This window comes from Chiloscyllium punctatum, chromosome 38 (genome assembly GCF_047496795.1).
Source record: "Chiloscyllium punctatum isolate Juve2018m chromosome 38, sChiPun1.3, whole genome shotgun sequence".
NCBI lineage: Eukaryota > Metazoa > Chordata > Chondrichthyes > Orectolobiformes > Hemiscylliidae > Chiloscyllium > Chiloscyllium punctatum.
This window is the reverse complement of record NC_092776.1, coordinates 16,464,917-16,477,168: the sequence shown is the minus strand read 5'-3', so window position 1 is coordinate 16,477,168 and position 12,252 is coordinate 16,464,917. Positions and strand designations below refer to the sequence as shown.

General features: G+C 44.5%; 1 protein-coding gene across 5 annotated transcripts in view; it reads right to left on the bottom strand.

Annotated features, from left to right (window-relative positions):
* The window catches only part of LOC140463395 (uncharacterized), an 83,515-nt gene that overhangs the window by 26,753 nt on the left and 44,510 nt on the right, over positions 1 to 12,252 (bottom strand). For all 5 annotated transcript variants that reach the window (XM_072557279.1, XM_072557280.1, XM_072557282.1 and 2 more), the window contains exons 28-40: positions 10,974 to 11,009; positions 10,805 to 10,840; positions 9,695 to 9,757; positions 9,027 to 9,062; positions 8,302 to 8,355; positions 7,142 to 7,180; positions 6,787 to 6,858; positions 6,121 to 6,171; positions 5,779 to 5,838; positions 4,085 to 4,135; positions 3,303 to 3,344; positions 2,377 to 2,448; positions 251 to 310 (exon numbers count right to left, since the gene is read on the bottom strand). In XM_072557279.1, the coding sequence (XP_072413380.1) occupies positions 251 to 310; positions 2,377 to 2,448; positions 3,303 to 3,344; positions 4,085 to 4,135; positions 5,779 to 5,838; positions 6,121 to 6,171; positions 6,787 to 6,858; positions 7,142 to 7,180; positions 8,302 to 8,355; positions 9,027 to 9,062; positions 9,695 to 9,757; positions 10,805 to 10,840; positions 10,974 to 11,009 (672 nt within the window). The remainder of the gene's footprint in view (positions 1 to 250; positions 311 to 2,376; positions 2,449 to 3,302; positions 3,345 to 4,084; positions 4,136 to 5,778; positions 5,839 to 6,120; positions 6,172 to 6,786; positions 6,859 to 7,141; positions 7,181 to 8,301; positions 8,356 to 9,026; positions 9,063 to 9,694; positions 9,758 to 10,804; positions 10,841 to 10,973; positions 11,010 to 12,252) is intronic.

Genomic DNA, 12,252 nt, shown 5'->3' with positions numbered 1-12,252 from the left:
ACCGTGGAAAAAGTTCTTTGCGCATTTCCTGTCCTCACAGGAATCAGTGGCTGATGTTCTCATTCCAAACTGGATACAGTGATCCCAGTTAAAACGGCCCTCTAATCAACCACAGCACAATTCAGGGACTGTGGTCATAACTAGCACCAGTCCACAGCTGACACCTGCGGCCCAGTTATTGACTTCACACGCAATCGTGGACAGAAATCCAGGAAGCACTGAGCAGAATATGAGTGAACAATATTCTTACCTCGTGAAGATCTTCCAGGAATACCTGGAGCCCCTGGAATTCCAACGTCTCCTCTGTCACCTGGCAACACAAGGAGATGAGAGAATGAGAGCGGGACTGATTGTTCTGCAACATGTTTATGGGGAGTGATGTGGAAACTGGGCAATGTCACATCCCTTGGTGCAAAGCACCCCTTTTAATGAGCATTAACCTCTGAAACAAGGACTTAATTCCACTTTGGCGAGGTCTGTGGAGTGTCAATGTATGAAAGAGATGTAACTGGCAATGTTCGAGGTATTTGTGAAAATCTAGTTTATGGTTCATGTCTTATGGTGTACAATTTCTTAGTTTTAGGTATTGGAGATTAAATATAGGAAATGGTTTAAATGCAATTAAAGCAAGCTTGAAGCCTATTAGACAAGGTTTGGGGTCATGTTACTACAAAAGGCTAACAGCTATCAAAGTAAGTTCATAAAATTGCCAGTGGGCTTATTATCTAAAGTACAGGAGACTGTTATCTGCAATCCTTGTAGTAAGGACAATCCAGAAAGATGCTTATATTTAAGGAGTTAAGGCTAAGTTAATTTGAAAGCACTCAGTAAACCCTGTAAGGTTATAAAATCTACTTACTGCGTCCAATCAAAGAAGTAACTGTAAATAAAAGGCAATTAACCAAAAGGTAACTTAAGACCCAAAGCAGATCCTGTCTCATTAAGACTGGTGGAGGCTAGAGAGGGAACGCTGAGGGAGTTCTCCAGATTTTTAAGGATCATTTTGCTGAGAGTTTAGAGTTCCAGTTTAAACCTTGTACAGTTTGCAGCTCACGGAGAAGAATTAGCCAGGGTGAACGATAGCTGGCTACACCTGATACTATAAGCAGAGTAAAACATTAACTTGACCATTCATCATGTGGAGTATAGATGAAGCTCAATCCCAGTTTGAATCTTGTGGGAGACCAGAAGCGGGAGGGCTGCCTGGTTTGGAACTTATTGAAGAAACAACTGTGGTCCTCACGCTCTTTTTAATTAGAAAGTAATCAGCTGGATTATCTGAGAAGTATTGGAAAAATGATGAGCGCAAGGGACTGGGTGTCCATAGTTAAGAGAGTTTAAATAAAGGTTTAATCTCTGAGAATACTTGTAGCTCAGGAAAATTTTACAGATGAATGCAGCCCGCTTATGGATGGTACCTGTGCAAGTGAATAACTTTATAATTGTCTTAGGAATTCTTAGGGGACATAAGTAAGAAAACTGACCACTTTAGTTGTAAAGTTGATTTTGTTTGTTCTATTCAAGTCTTTTGCATAAAGTTTGTGGTTTCTCTAAAATGTTTAAATTTCTAGCATAGTTCTATTAGTTAAAACAAGGTATTTGATTTCTCTTTTAACTATTAATGACCCCCAGCAGCATTGTAACATAACACTGAGTATGTCTGAAATATGGGTTGATAGTATGGGAGGTTCTGTTATAGAGCTAATAATGAGACACTAACAATTCAAATCAGTATCAAATCAAATCAAAACAGTTCACTTTTGCTATAAATTATGTGTCTCACAATCTTATTCTCCACAATCACCTGATGAAGGAGCAGTGCTCTGAAAGCTAGTGCTTCCAATTAAACCTATTGGACTTTAACCTGGTTCAAATCCCACAATAGCCGTTTGAGAACTTGAATTTACTTCTTATTTTAATGCCGACAATAAGGCTGGGCTCAGTGAAAGTGACCACAAAGCTGACAGATTGTCATTAAAAAGCCAATAGGATCGTGAATGCCCTTCAGGGAAAGAAATTTGTTGTCCTTGCCCAGTCTAGGCCTTGAATGATCCCAGTGCCACATTAACATGGTTACCCTTAAATGCCCTGTGAGACAACCTTGCAAGCCACTCAGTTTGTATCAAATCTCTGACAAATGAGATTTAAGAGGCAGCTCACCATCACTTCCTCAGTGCAAATATAATGTAATGCACCAGAGTTACATTGCTGGAGTTTATCCTAAAACCAGCCACCCTCCCCTCTCATTGAGACCATCACCAATTACCACACAGGCTCCTGCCTCCCTCTAGTACATTTCTGACTCAGGAGGGGAAGTTGGTTTTGTCACACACCACCAGTGAATTTGAAGAACCATATTTCAATTTGCAGACTGACCTCTGTCACCTTTCCTTCCAGGGGGTCCAGGGGGTCCTGGTGGTCCTGGGGGGCCAGAAATGTATGAATCACCTGTTGAGTCAGAACAGAGGAAGCGAGTGAGGTTACACTATCGGTGTTGAGAATGACAGAGACCCCACCGTTACTATTGGAAAGGGCTCAGGGACACATCAGTGCAGCTCCTCTAGTTCCCTGGAATGATGTTCATGTATAAGGCGTATCCACTGACACATCATTCCCATCATGCAGCAATCGTTCCAGATGCCCCAATTTCTACAATGACCCCTGACCAAGTCGGCTGGGGTCCAGGGCACCTGGGCAGAATATCCAAGCTGCTGCTGGGAAAATCCACCCCGATGGAGATCTCACCAATCCATATGCAATCAATGATCCCGTTTAGAAACTGGTCTGAGGTTGAGGACAAAATTATTCCCAGGGAACAGACAATGGTCACATGAATGCAATAGGAGAGTAAATTGGCTGTATATTCCCTTAAGTTTCGAAGAATGAGAGGCAATTGCATTGTTTAGTGTTCTGAAGGGGCTTGACAGGGTCAATGCTGATAGGTTGTTCTTGGATGGTCAGGGAGCCTAGAAAACAGCAATATAGGATCAGTATAAGGGCTGATCATTCAGGACTGAGATGATAAATGGCTTCAGTCAGTGGATGGCGAATCTACAGAATCCTCTCCCCCACATCAGTTGTTAATGCTTCATTGTTGGATATACTTAAGAGTGAGGGATACAGATTTTTGGTGCCTCAGGGAATCAGTGGATATGGGGAGGGAATAGAAAAATGGCCTAAGATTAGCCATGATTCAACTGAATGGTGGAACAGACAGAAGGTGCCATGTGGTCCATGCCTGCTCTTATTCCTTCTGGTTATGATGGTGATTTACATGTGGACATGGCCAGAGTGACACTTACCACTGCCAGAGGCACCAGGTAATCCTGGTTGACCAGTTTCACCTGTACAAGGAAATAGGGAATCCATAAGCATAACAGTTTCCAATGTTACACTGTAACACTGATATATATCACATCCCTCCCTGTAATATTCTGAAAATGCTGCACCCTTCACAGTAACACTCTGACATATCCAACACACCACACAGTAAGACTGATATCCCCAGCACTCCTCACTGTTATACTTTGATATACCCTTCACCCCTTATTGTAAACACGCTGATATGTACTGCACCTGTTATTGTAACACTCCGATATACCCCTCACCCCTCACCGTAACACTCTGTTTTACCCCACACCCCTCATGTAACACTCTGATATACCTACATCCCTCACTGTAACATTGATATACCTACACCATTCACTGTAACATTCCAATATACCACACACCTCTCACTGTAACACTGATATATGCACATCATTCACTGTCACACTATGATGTACCCCACACCCCTCACTGTAACACTCCAATATATCCCAGTGAAACCCTGTAGCTCGAACAAACAGATTACTAACAGTAACAAATGCTGTGGATGCTGAAGAACTGAAATGAAATGAAAACAGAAAATGTTTGAGAAACTCAGCAGGTCTGGCAGCTTTTGTGGAGAGAGATACAGTTAATATTTTGAGTCATTCTGAGTTCCAAAGAAGTCTAATTCTGGACACTCTCCATGGATGCTGCCAAACCCACTGAGTTGCTCCAGTATTTTCAGTAAAAATTAGAATGAATGTCATGTGTTTACCTCGAGGTCCAGGAGGTCCTGGGGGTCCAGCTGGTCCAGGTAATCGAGGCCCTGTTACAAACAGCAGGTTTGATCAGAAATGTTCAATCAACTTCACACTCTCCTGTTAAATAGTAACTTGAATGTTATCCACAGGCTTGTTACACTAAACAGCTGTGATTACCTAGTTCTATATCAAGGTAAGAGCCTGTGAGTTGGGTACTGAATGATTACCTCCATGGTCTGTTGAAACATCACTACTTGCTGCTAGAGGAGTAGGTAGAGTGAGAGGTGAGTGAGGAGTGTTCATGGTGTCATCTTGAGGAGCCACTTAGCAGGGAGTGAACAATCACATAGCTGGGAAATGTCATGAGGCCATTCCTACAACAATTCCGATGTCAAGTTAAAAATCACATACAACACCAGATTATAGTCCAATTTAATTGGAAGTACTAGCTTTTGGAGCGCTGCTCCTTCGTCAGGTGGTTGAAGGAGTGGCGCACCGAAAGCTAGTGCTTCCAATTAAACCTGTTGGACTATAACCTGGTGTTGTGTGATTTTTAACCTTGTATACCCCAGTCCAACACCAGCATCTCCAAATCAATTCCTGTATCATTCACCTCAGATGATCAATGCTCAGTTGCTGCAGAAAGCTCTGTGACTGTTTAATCCTGAGCTGTGCTCTGCTCATGGGACTTACAGAACAGTTTCTGACTGAGTTGTTCATGTCAAACCTTCATTGATGGGAATCTCTGCCAGCTGAACTGGCTGTTCTTAGATGTGATATCCAACATCTCTTCGCTGAGATGCCAATTAGATTCTGGAAATTAGCAGAGACGCACCTCTTCCAGATCCCTAGGTATACCATCAGGCAGACTGGAGAAGATGGACTGGAGGTTCTCCAAGAGGAAAATATCTCTTAGCTTTCATAACTGTATCAGGTAAAACAACCTGAGCTAGAAATTCAGTGAGGTTTGTATATTGTCAGAATCAATGGGCCTCACTCTCAGTGAGTCAAAAGGTCAGAGTTTCAAGTCGCAACACAGTACATAATCCAACTAACAAAATCATTACTGGTTCGGAGGGAGTGCCACTCTGTGAGAGGGTCAGTACTGAGAGAGTGCTGCATTGTCAGAGGGTCAGTACTGAGGAAGTGCTGCACTGTCAGAGGGTCAGTATTGAAGGAGTGCCGCATTGTCAGACGGTCAGTACTGAGGGAGTGCTGCATTGTCAGAGGGTCAGTACTGAGGGAGTGTTTCACTGTCAGCGGGTTAGTACTAAGGGAGTGCCGCGTTGTCAGAGGGTCAGTACTGAGGGAGTGCTGCACTAATGGAGGTCAAAACTGAAGTTGTGCTGTGCTGTAACGTCTTTCAGAGGCAGGCCTGTTATTTGTGTAACTCCCAAACAAAGAGAATTATTCTGGTAAACTATGAAGATGCCTCCCACAACCATGATCAATTAATACATTGTCTGATCATTACCTTATTGTATTCTGTTGGATCTTGCTCTGAGCAAATTGGCTGTCGATCAGCTTTTTCTATCCTTTGTTAGTTGGATTTACAGATTGATTAAACATCTGGTGAACCCTAAAGATTGACTCATGATAATAGGTGGCTACAACTCCTAAGTCAACATAAACTGTCCCAACTGGGACACACTGTCTCCAGAATGGTTCCTGTTGAACACTCTGAAACACAATCATGTCAAACACTCACCTGGAACACCAGCAGCACCGGGCAGTCCGGGTGGTCCCCGAGGCCCTTCGACCGAGACCCCTGATAAACAGAGTGGAAATATCATCAGACACGGATTGATATTGATGACCAATTGATAAAGAACACTTAGCTACCCTCTACTGTGCATCCCTCATTCCTCCACCCTTCCCTTACACCCCAGACCCATACACACTTCTCAGTTATCCTCCCCTGCCCCTCAGCTCCCCAACGTATCCCTCCCCACCTCCATATCCTCCTCTGGAGTGAAGACCCAGACTCTCCAAAAAGAAGAGCTCAGCCATTTGCCACTTCTTGTCATTCAGACAAAAATAATGTGCTCACCTTTAGGACCTGCAGGTCCTGGTGGTCCTGGGGGTCCAGCAATACTCTCGCCTGTGAGATAGGGCACAGAGTAACACAGGTTTAGCTCGGTTCCATATTAAAATAAATGTATCAGACAGATCGAGAGAAAGTGAAAGCAAGGGAGGCAATGAGTCATGGAGGCAAAAAGAACAATCAAGACACCATGTAGATATCATACTTTCTCTCAAATTTCTCTCGGTTTGATGGATCAGAAAAGGCTTCCTCACTGCCTTTTGTTTTGTACAATAACACTGTCAGAAACAGGACAGGAAGAGGAGGTGAGCAAAAGGAAGAGAAAAACAGACAGGGTAAAAGCAAAGAGAGGGGAAAGAGCATTAACCCAGACAGAGAGCAAAAACAATGAACTGGAAGTTTTCCAACTCATTGAATCCTCTCAGAACAGAACAACATGGGGTTAGGTATCATGTAAAGTTCTTGCTTTGCATTCCCAACACAAGAGTCTGAATGTTAAGCCCTGATAGACATTGCACAATCAAGATGGTATGAATGGTGTGTGTTGAACTCTGTGTCCTAGTTCCTTGGGTTAAATGTTAGCAGAGTCTCCAAGAAGTCCTGCAGCTTTCTGACATGAGCTGGCAATGGATAAGGAGTATTTATTGTCAGCCGTTCATATTGAATGTGTACCTGATCGTCCTGGGGCTCCCGGTGGTCCAGGAGGTCCTGGTGGTCCCTGTACAACTGGTTTTCCATTTGACCCTGGGAAAGAGTGACATTGAACAGGTTTAACCTCCCTAGAGACAACCAAACAATATTTGATGCCCTCTGGGCAAGGCAAATATGTTAGCTGAAATCACAGACCAAACATGATCACATGGAATAGCAGAACAGGTTTGGAGGACTGAATGGTCTTTTGTGTTACGCTAAAATAGGTTCAAGGGGCTGAATGGCCTCCTGCTGTTACAATATAACAGGTACAAAGGGCAGAAAGGCATCCTGCTGTTAAGTTCTAAGTGAATGAATGAATCACTAATCCACTCACCACTGTAGTTAATGACCTTTCCTGGTGCACCAGGTTGACCTGTAACAAAAAGTCAACATTTAAGAACATTATAAATATCCAACATAACAGCTCAACTACTCTAATCAATCGTCTCATTGAGAATTGCAGATTGAAGTCCCAGATCAGAGATGTGACACTCTAATCTAGTACTCACACTAAATGCAGTACTGAGGAAGTGTTGCACTAAGGGAGTGCCACATTGTCAGAGGGTCAGTACTGAGGGAATGCTGCACTGTCAGAGGGTCAGTACTGAGGGAGTGCAGCACTGTCAGAGGGTCAGTAGTGAGGGAATGCTGCACTGTCGGAGGGTCAGTACTGAGAGAGTGCGGTACTGTCAGAGGGTCAGTACTGAGGGAGTGCAGCACTGTCAGAGGGTCAGTACTGAGGGAGTGCTGAACTGTCAGAGGGTCAGTACTGAGGGAGTGCAGCACTGTCAGAGGGTCAGTACTGAGGGAGTGCAGCACTGTCAGAGGGTCAGTACTGAGAGAGTGCGGCACTGTCAGAGGGTCAGTACTGAGGGAGTGCTTCACTGTCAGAGGGTCAGCACTGAGGGAGTGCAGCACTGTCAGAGGGTCAGTATTGAGGGAGTGCCATGTTGTGACATAGGGCAACTTTCAACTGAGACCTTCACAAGAGCTCCTGTCCAACCTCTGAGGTAGCAGTCAGGGCTTATGCTGTTCCTTGGATGCTGCCTGACCTGTTGCGCGTTTCCAGCAATACATTTTCAGTTAGCAGTCAACAATCCCATGTACTGGGCAATATACAGCTTTTACCATAAACAGATCAACTAGTCATTACCTTGCTACTATTGGATTTGCTGTGCTCAAGATGAGTGCTGCATTTGTCTATAGAATAGTCAATACTGTTTAAGGTGCTTAATTTGTTGTAAAGCGCTTTTAGACATCCCGAGGTCAGGTTGGTGCGACAGAATTGACAAGCCTCTTTTTACTTTGTGACCTCACACTGGAGGCCACCTTTCCATTGCCGTTAGCAGCTGAATAACTCAGAGCAGGATACCGGGTGACAAGGTTCAGTTGCCTTGCCGACGTTCATTCAGTTGATCAGACTGTGCATTGACACTTGGTGTTTGGGAAGGGCCCCCTAACTGGATACTCTATAATGCAGCTTCTGTCACTCACCAGGAGGGCCAGCAGTTCCTGGTAATCCTGGTAAACCTCGAACTCCCGGTTCACCTGATGGCAAAAAATAAGAGATTAATTAATCATTTACCCATACCCCAAACTGCCTCTTCACCTATTGTCAGTCCTGCCACTTACCCCTTCCTGGCAGATTCATCTCTCCTCCCAGTCATCTATTCCCTCATCCCAATACCCCTCCTCCACTCCACCTCCAAGAGATTTCTGCCCTCATTCAAACCCCACACATGCGACTCCCCCTCCCCCACTCACCCGACTCCCCCACCCCACTCACCCCAAACCCCTTCCCTCATTTACCTGATTCCCCCTCCCTCATTCACCTGACTCCCCTTCCTCACTCACCCCAATTCCCCTCTCTCACTCACCTCAATTCCCCTCTCCCACTCACCCAACTCCCCCCTCCCACTTACCTGACTTCCCCTCACCCAATTCCCTCCCCTCCCCCTATTGCTCTAAACCTCCTCCCCATTCACCCAACCCCCCCCCACCCACTCACCCCACTCCCCCTCTCTTATTCAGCCCAATCCCCCTCCCTCATTCACCTGACTCCCCCCTCCCACTCACTCGACTCCCCCTCCCTCACTCACCCGACTCCCCCACCTGACTCATTCCAATATCCTTGCTCCATGCTCCCTCACCTCCCTCCCCTACACTGCTTTGTTCCTCCTCCCTCACTGAAGCCCCCTCTACCCATCGGGGGCATTTACCTCGGAGTCCACGGTGACCATCGGCTCCTTGAGAACCTGAGAAAGGAACAGAGGAGAATTGAGAAGTTCATAACGCAGTTACCGCCTGCAATTCCCAGGACCCCCAATTCCCCAAAACTCCCAAAATCTCCCACCAAAATCACCCAATAATCCCCAACACCACCTCCCCCACTCCCCAGAACTCCCCTGTATCCCCAACACATGTTCAGTGCACACTGTTCCCTGGTAGTGGGCCACTAACCCCAGGAACAGCCTGAGTGGGTAGGGGTCACACAGACACTCTCTGTCGACTCTGACAGTGTAACTCAGACACCCCAACACTGTCATAGTCAAAGAGGCACGATTTCATATCCGCAGTAGAGATCACAGGTCCATGACACAGATCAATGATTTCTCTGCCAGATCTGTACAAATTTGCACAGACTCTGTGCTCTTTCTTCTATTCGGAACAGCAGCTAAGATGTCAGGGCATCAGACAGGAGCACACCAAGGATAAAAAAGAGGAAGAAGAGGAGGGAAGTTGAGGTAAATAAAGTGGTAATTATTACAGAGGGCTTTCACAACTGTTAGGTGGTGAATAACTGAGAGAGACTGGCAGTGGGTAAAGGAAGGAAGGAGTGAGAGTTTGAGTATATTGAGAATGTGGAGGATGTGGCCCGATCACTCACCAGTTGATCCCTTCTGCCCTGGTTCTCCTGCGACACCGGGCTGTCCTCGAGGACCTGGTTCACCTGCAGGAAACCCAGGAAAGGGCGGTTAATGTGGATGTAGATTGTCTGACTTTGCACTTGCTCCGATTGTATGAGGCCCTCCTCAATTGTCAGGATCACTTTGGACTGGGTGAGAGAGGTTCCAGACACAGAGGCTCACTCAGAGCACAGAGAATAAATGTTGATGCTACAGCCCAACAGCACAATTCCCCTATGTTGTGCTGGAATCCCAGAATTTAAAAAATTCTCTCTTTGTTATTGCACTGATCCATCCCCAGAGGAAATAAATCTATTGTGGTCACAGGCCAGTCAGAGATAAATTATATTATTGTTATCATTTGTAGTTTTTCTGCTATTGGTTATAAAAGTATTGCAGAAGTTGTTAGATTTCTTGGCAGTCGGGAATCATCCACCTGGAGAACTGAGTCCATTCATTTTCTAATTGGCTGTGTAAGTAATGCATTAGGAGGACAAGGTACCAAGTGACCAATAACATGATGAATACGTCCAGTGTTCCTGACCTTGCTCACAGCAGATCCCTAACGCTTCAGCCACAAGATCAGTATCAGGAGGGGAGGTCACCGCACAATTGTGTTCCTGTTACATGTGGGAGTTGGACTTCTGTTGAAGCATCTCAACCTCTGTCCTGTTAATTCACACCAGCTCAAAGCCTTGCCTGGCAATGGAATCTGACATCATCATATTCATGGCTCAAGAGCATTTCAAGGCTTTAGCAAAGTTTCATTACTGTTCGGAAACATCGTGGGCAAAGTCACCTCACTGAGTTCATTACAATAAAAGAAAGAACTACAAACATTGGAAATCTGAAACAAAAACAGAAATCGCCACAGGAATTCAGCAGTTCTGACAGCATCTCTGTAGAGAAAACAGATTTAACCCTTCTTCAGAAGATATGTCATACTGGAGTCAAAACATCAACCTTGCTTTCTCTCAATAGATGCTGCTGGACCCGCTGAGTTTCTTCAGTGATTTCCATTTTTGTTATTGGGTTCACTACTTTCTGTGTTTCGTAATGAATGTTTCCCTGATAAAAACAGAGCTGCTTACCCTGTAAACCACGAGAACCCCTCTCTCCCATATCACCTGAAACAGCAACACAAGAGAATAATTATAAAACAAAAATCATCAAAAATATAGGCCTAAGATTGAGGTTCAGTATTGGAATACAATCAGTGAAAGTCAATGGCCTGAAAAGCATTCATTACTGTAACATTACCTTTAGGCCCGGGAATGCCACTCGATCCTTTTTCACCTGGAAGGAAAGGAAAAAGGTATGTTGAAGGTGTCACGAAATGGCTACAAATGCGTCAATACAACAAGTGCCACTATGTAATGGATGGAATGACGCAGGTATCAGAGAAACAGAGAACCTTCAATAAAAGTTGCATTTTTGACATCAGAAAACGAGCAAGAGGGAAATAGGCCTCTCTCCCTGTGGTTTGCCATGACAAGACATGCTCTGAGGAAAACATAACATTGATGTGATGTGATGTGATGCATCGACCTGTGTGATTATCAAATGTTACAACACAGGAGAAGGCCATTCATTCAACAAACTACCCATTCAGCCCAACTTTCCCAATTTATTCCCCAGTGTTCTGCCAATTTTTCTTCTTTCAAACACTTATCCAATTTCCTCTTGAAATCTGTTTCCAGGTGTTCAACCTTCCAACAATTCCACACTTCAAAACCCCTTGTGGTTTTGAACACCTCCCTCACCTTCTCTGCTCAACGGAAAACAATCCGAGCTTCTTCAGTCTCTCCACATAAGGGAGACTTATGGAACGTATTGAGGGTTCAAAATAGCAGAAGCCCTGGAGGAGTATAGAATGTGCAAGGGGAAACTTAAAAAGGAAATTAGGAGAGCTAGAAAGGAGCATGAAAGAATAATGACAGGTAAAATAAAGGAAAATGCTAAGTTACTTTACAAGTACATTAAGGATAAAAGATCAACTAGGGATAGATCTTGTTAAGATCTTGTTAAGACCTGTTAAGCACCACTGGGGTAATTCATGCATAGAGCCAAAGGGTCCTAAATTAACATTTTCTATCAGTGTTCACCAATGAGTAGGATGATGTGGATATAGAAATCAGGGAGAAGGACTGTGATATAATTAAAGAAATTAGCACAGGAGATTCTGTGTGGTCTGGTGGGCTTGAAAGTAGATACATTTCTAGGCCCGTATGAAATATATCCCGAGCTTGTGTGTGAAGCAAGGGAGGAAATGGAAGGGGGACTGGTAATAATTTTCAATTTCTCTCTGCCTACAAGAGGTGCTAGAGGACTGGAGAACAAGCAATGTGGTATCTTCATTCAAGAAGGGAGCAATGGATAAACTAGCAAACTACAGGCCTGTCAGCCTAACCTCAGTGGTATTGTAAGCGATTCTGAGGTACAGTTCTAATCAGCACTTGGAGAGGTAGGGATTAGTCAAAAACAGCACAGTTTTGTTGGGGGTAAGGCATATCTGACCAACTTGACTGAAGTTTTCGAC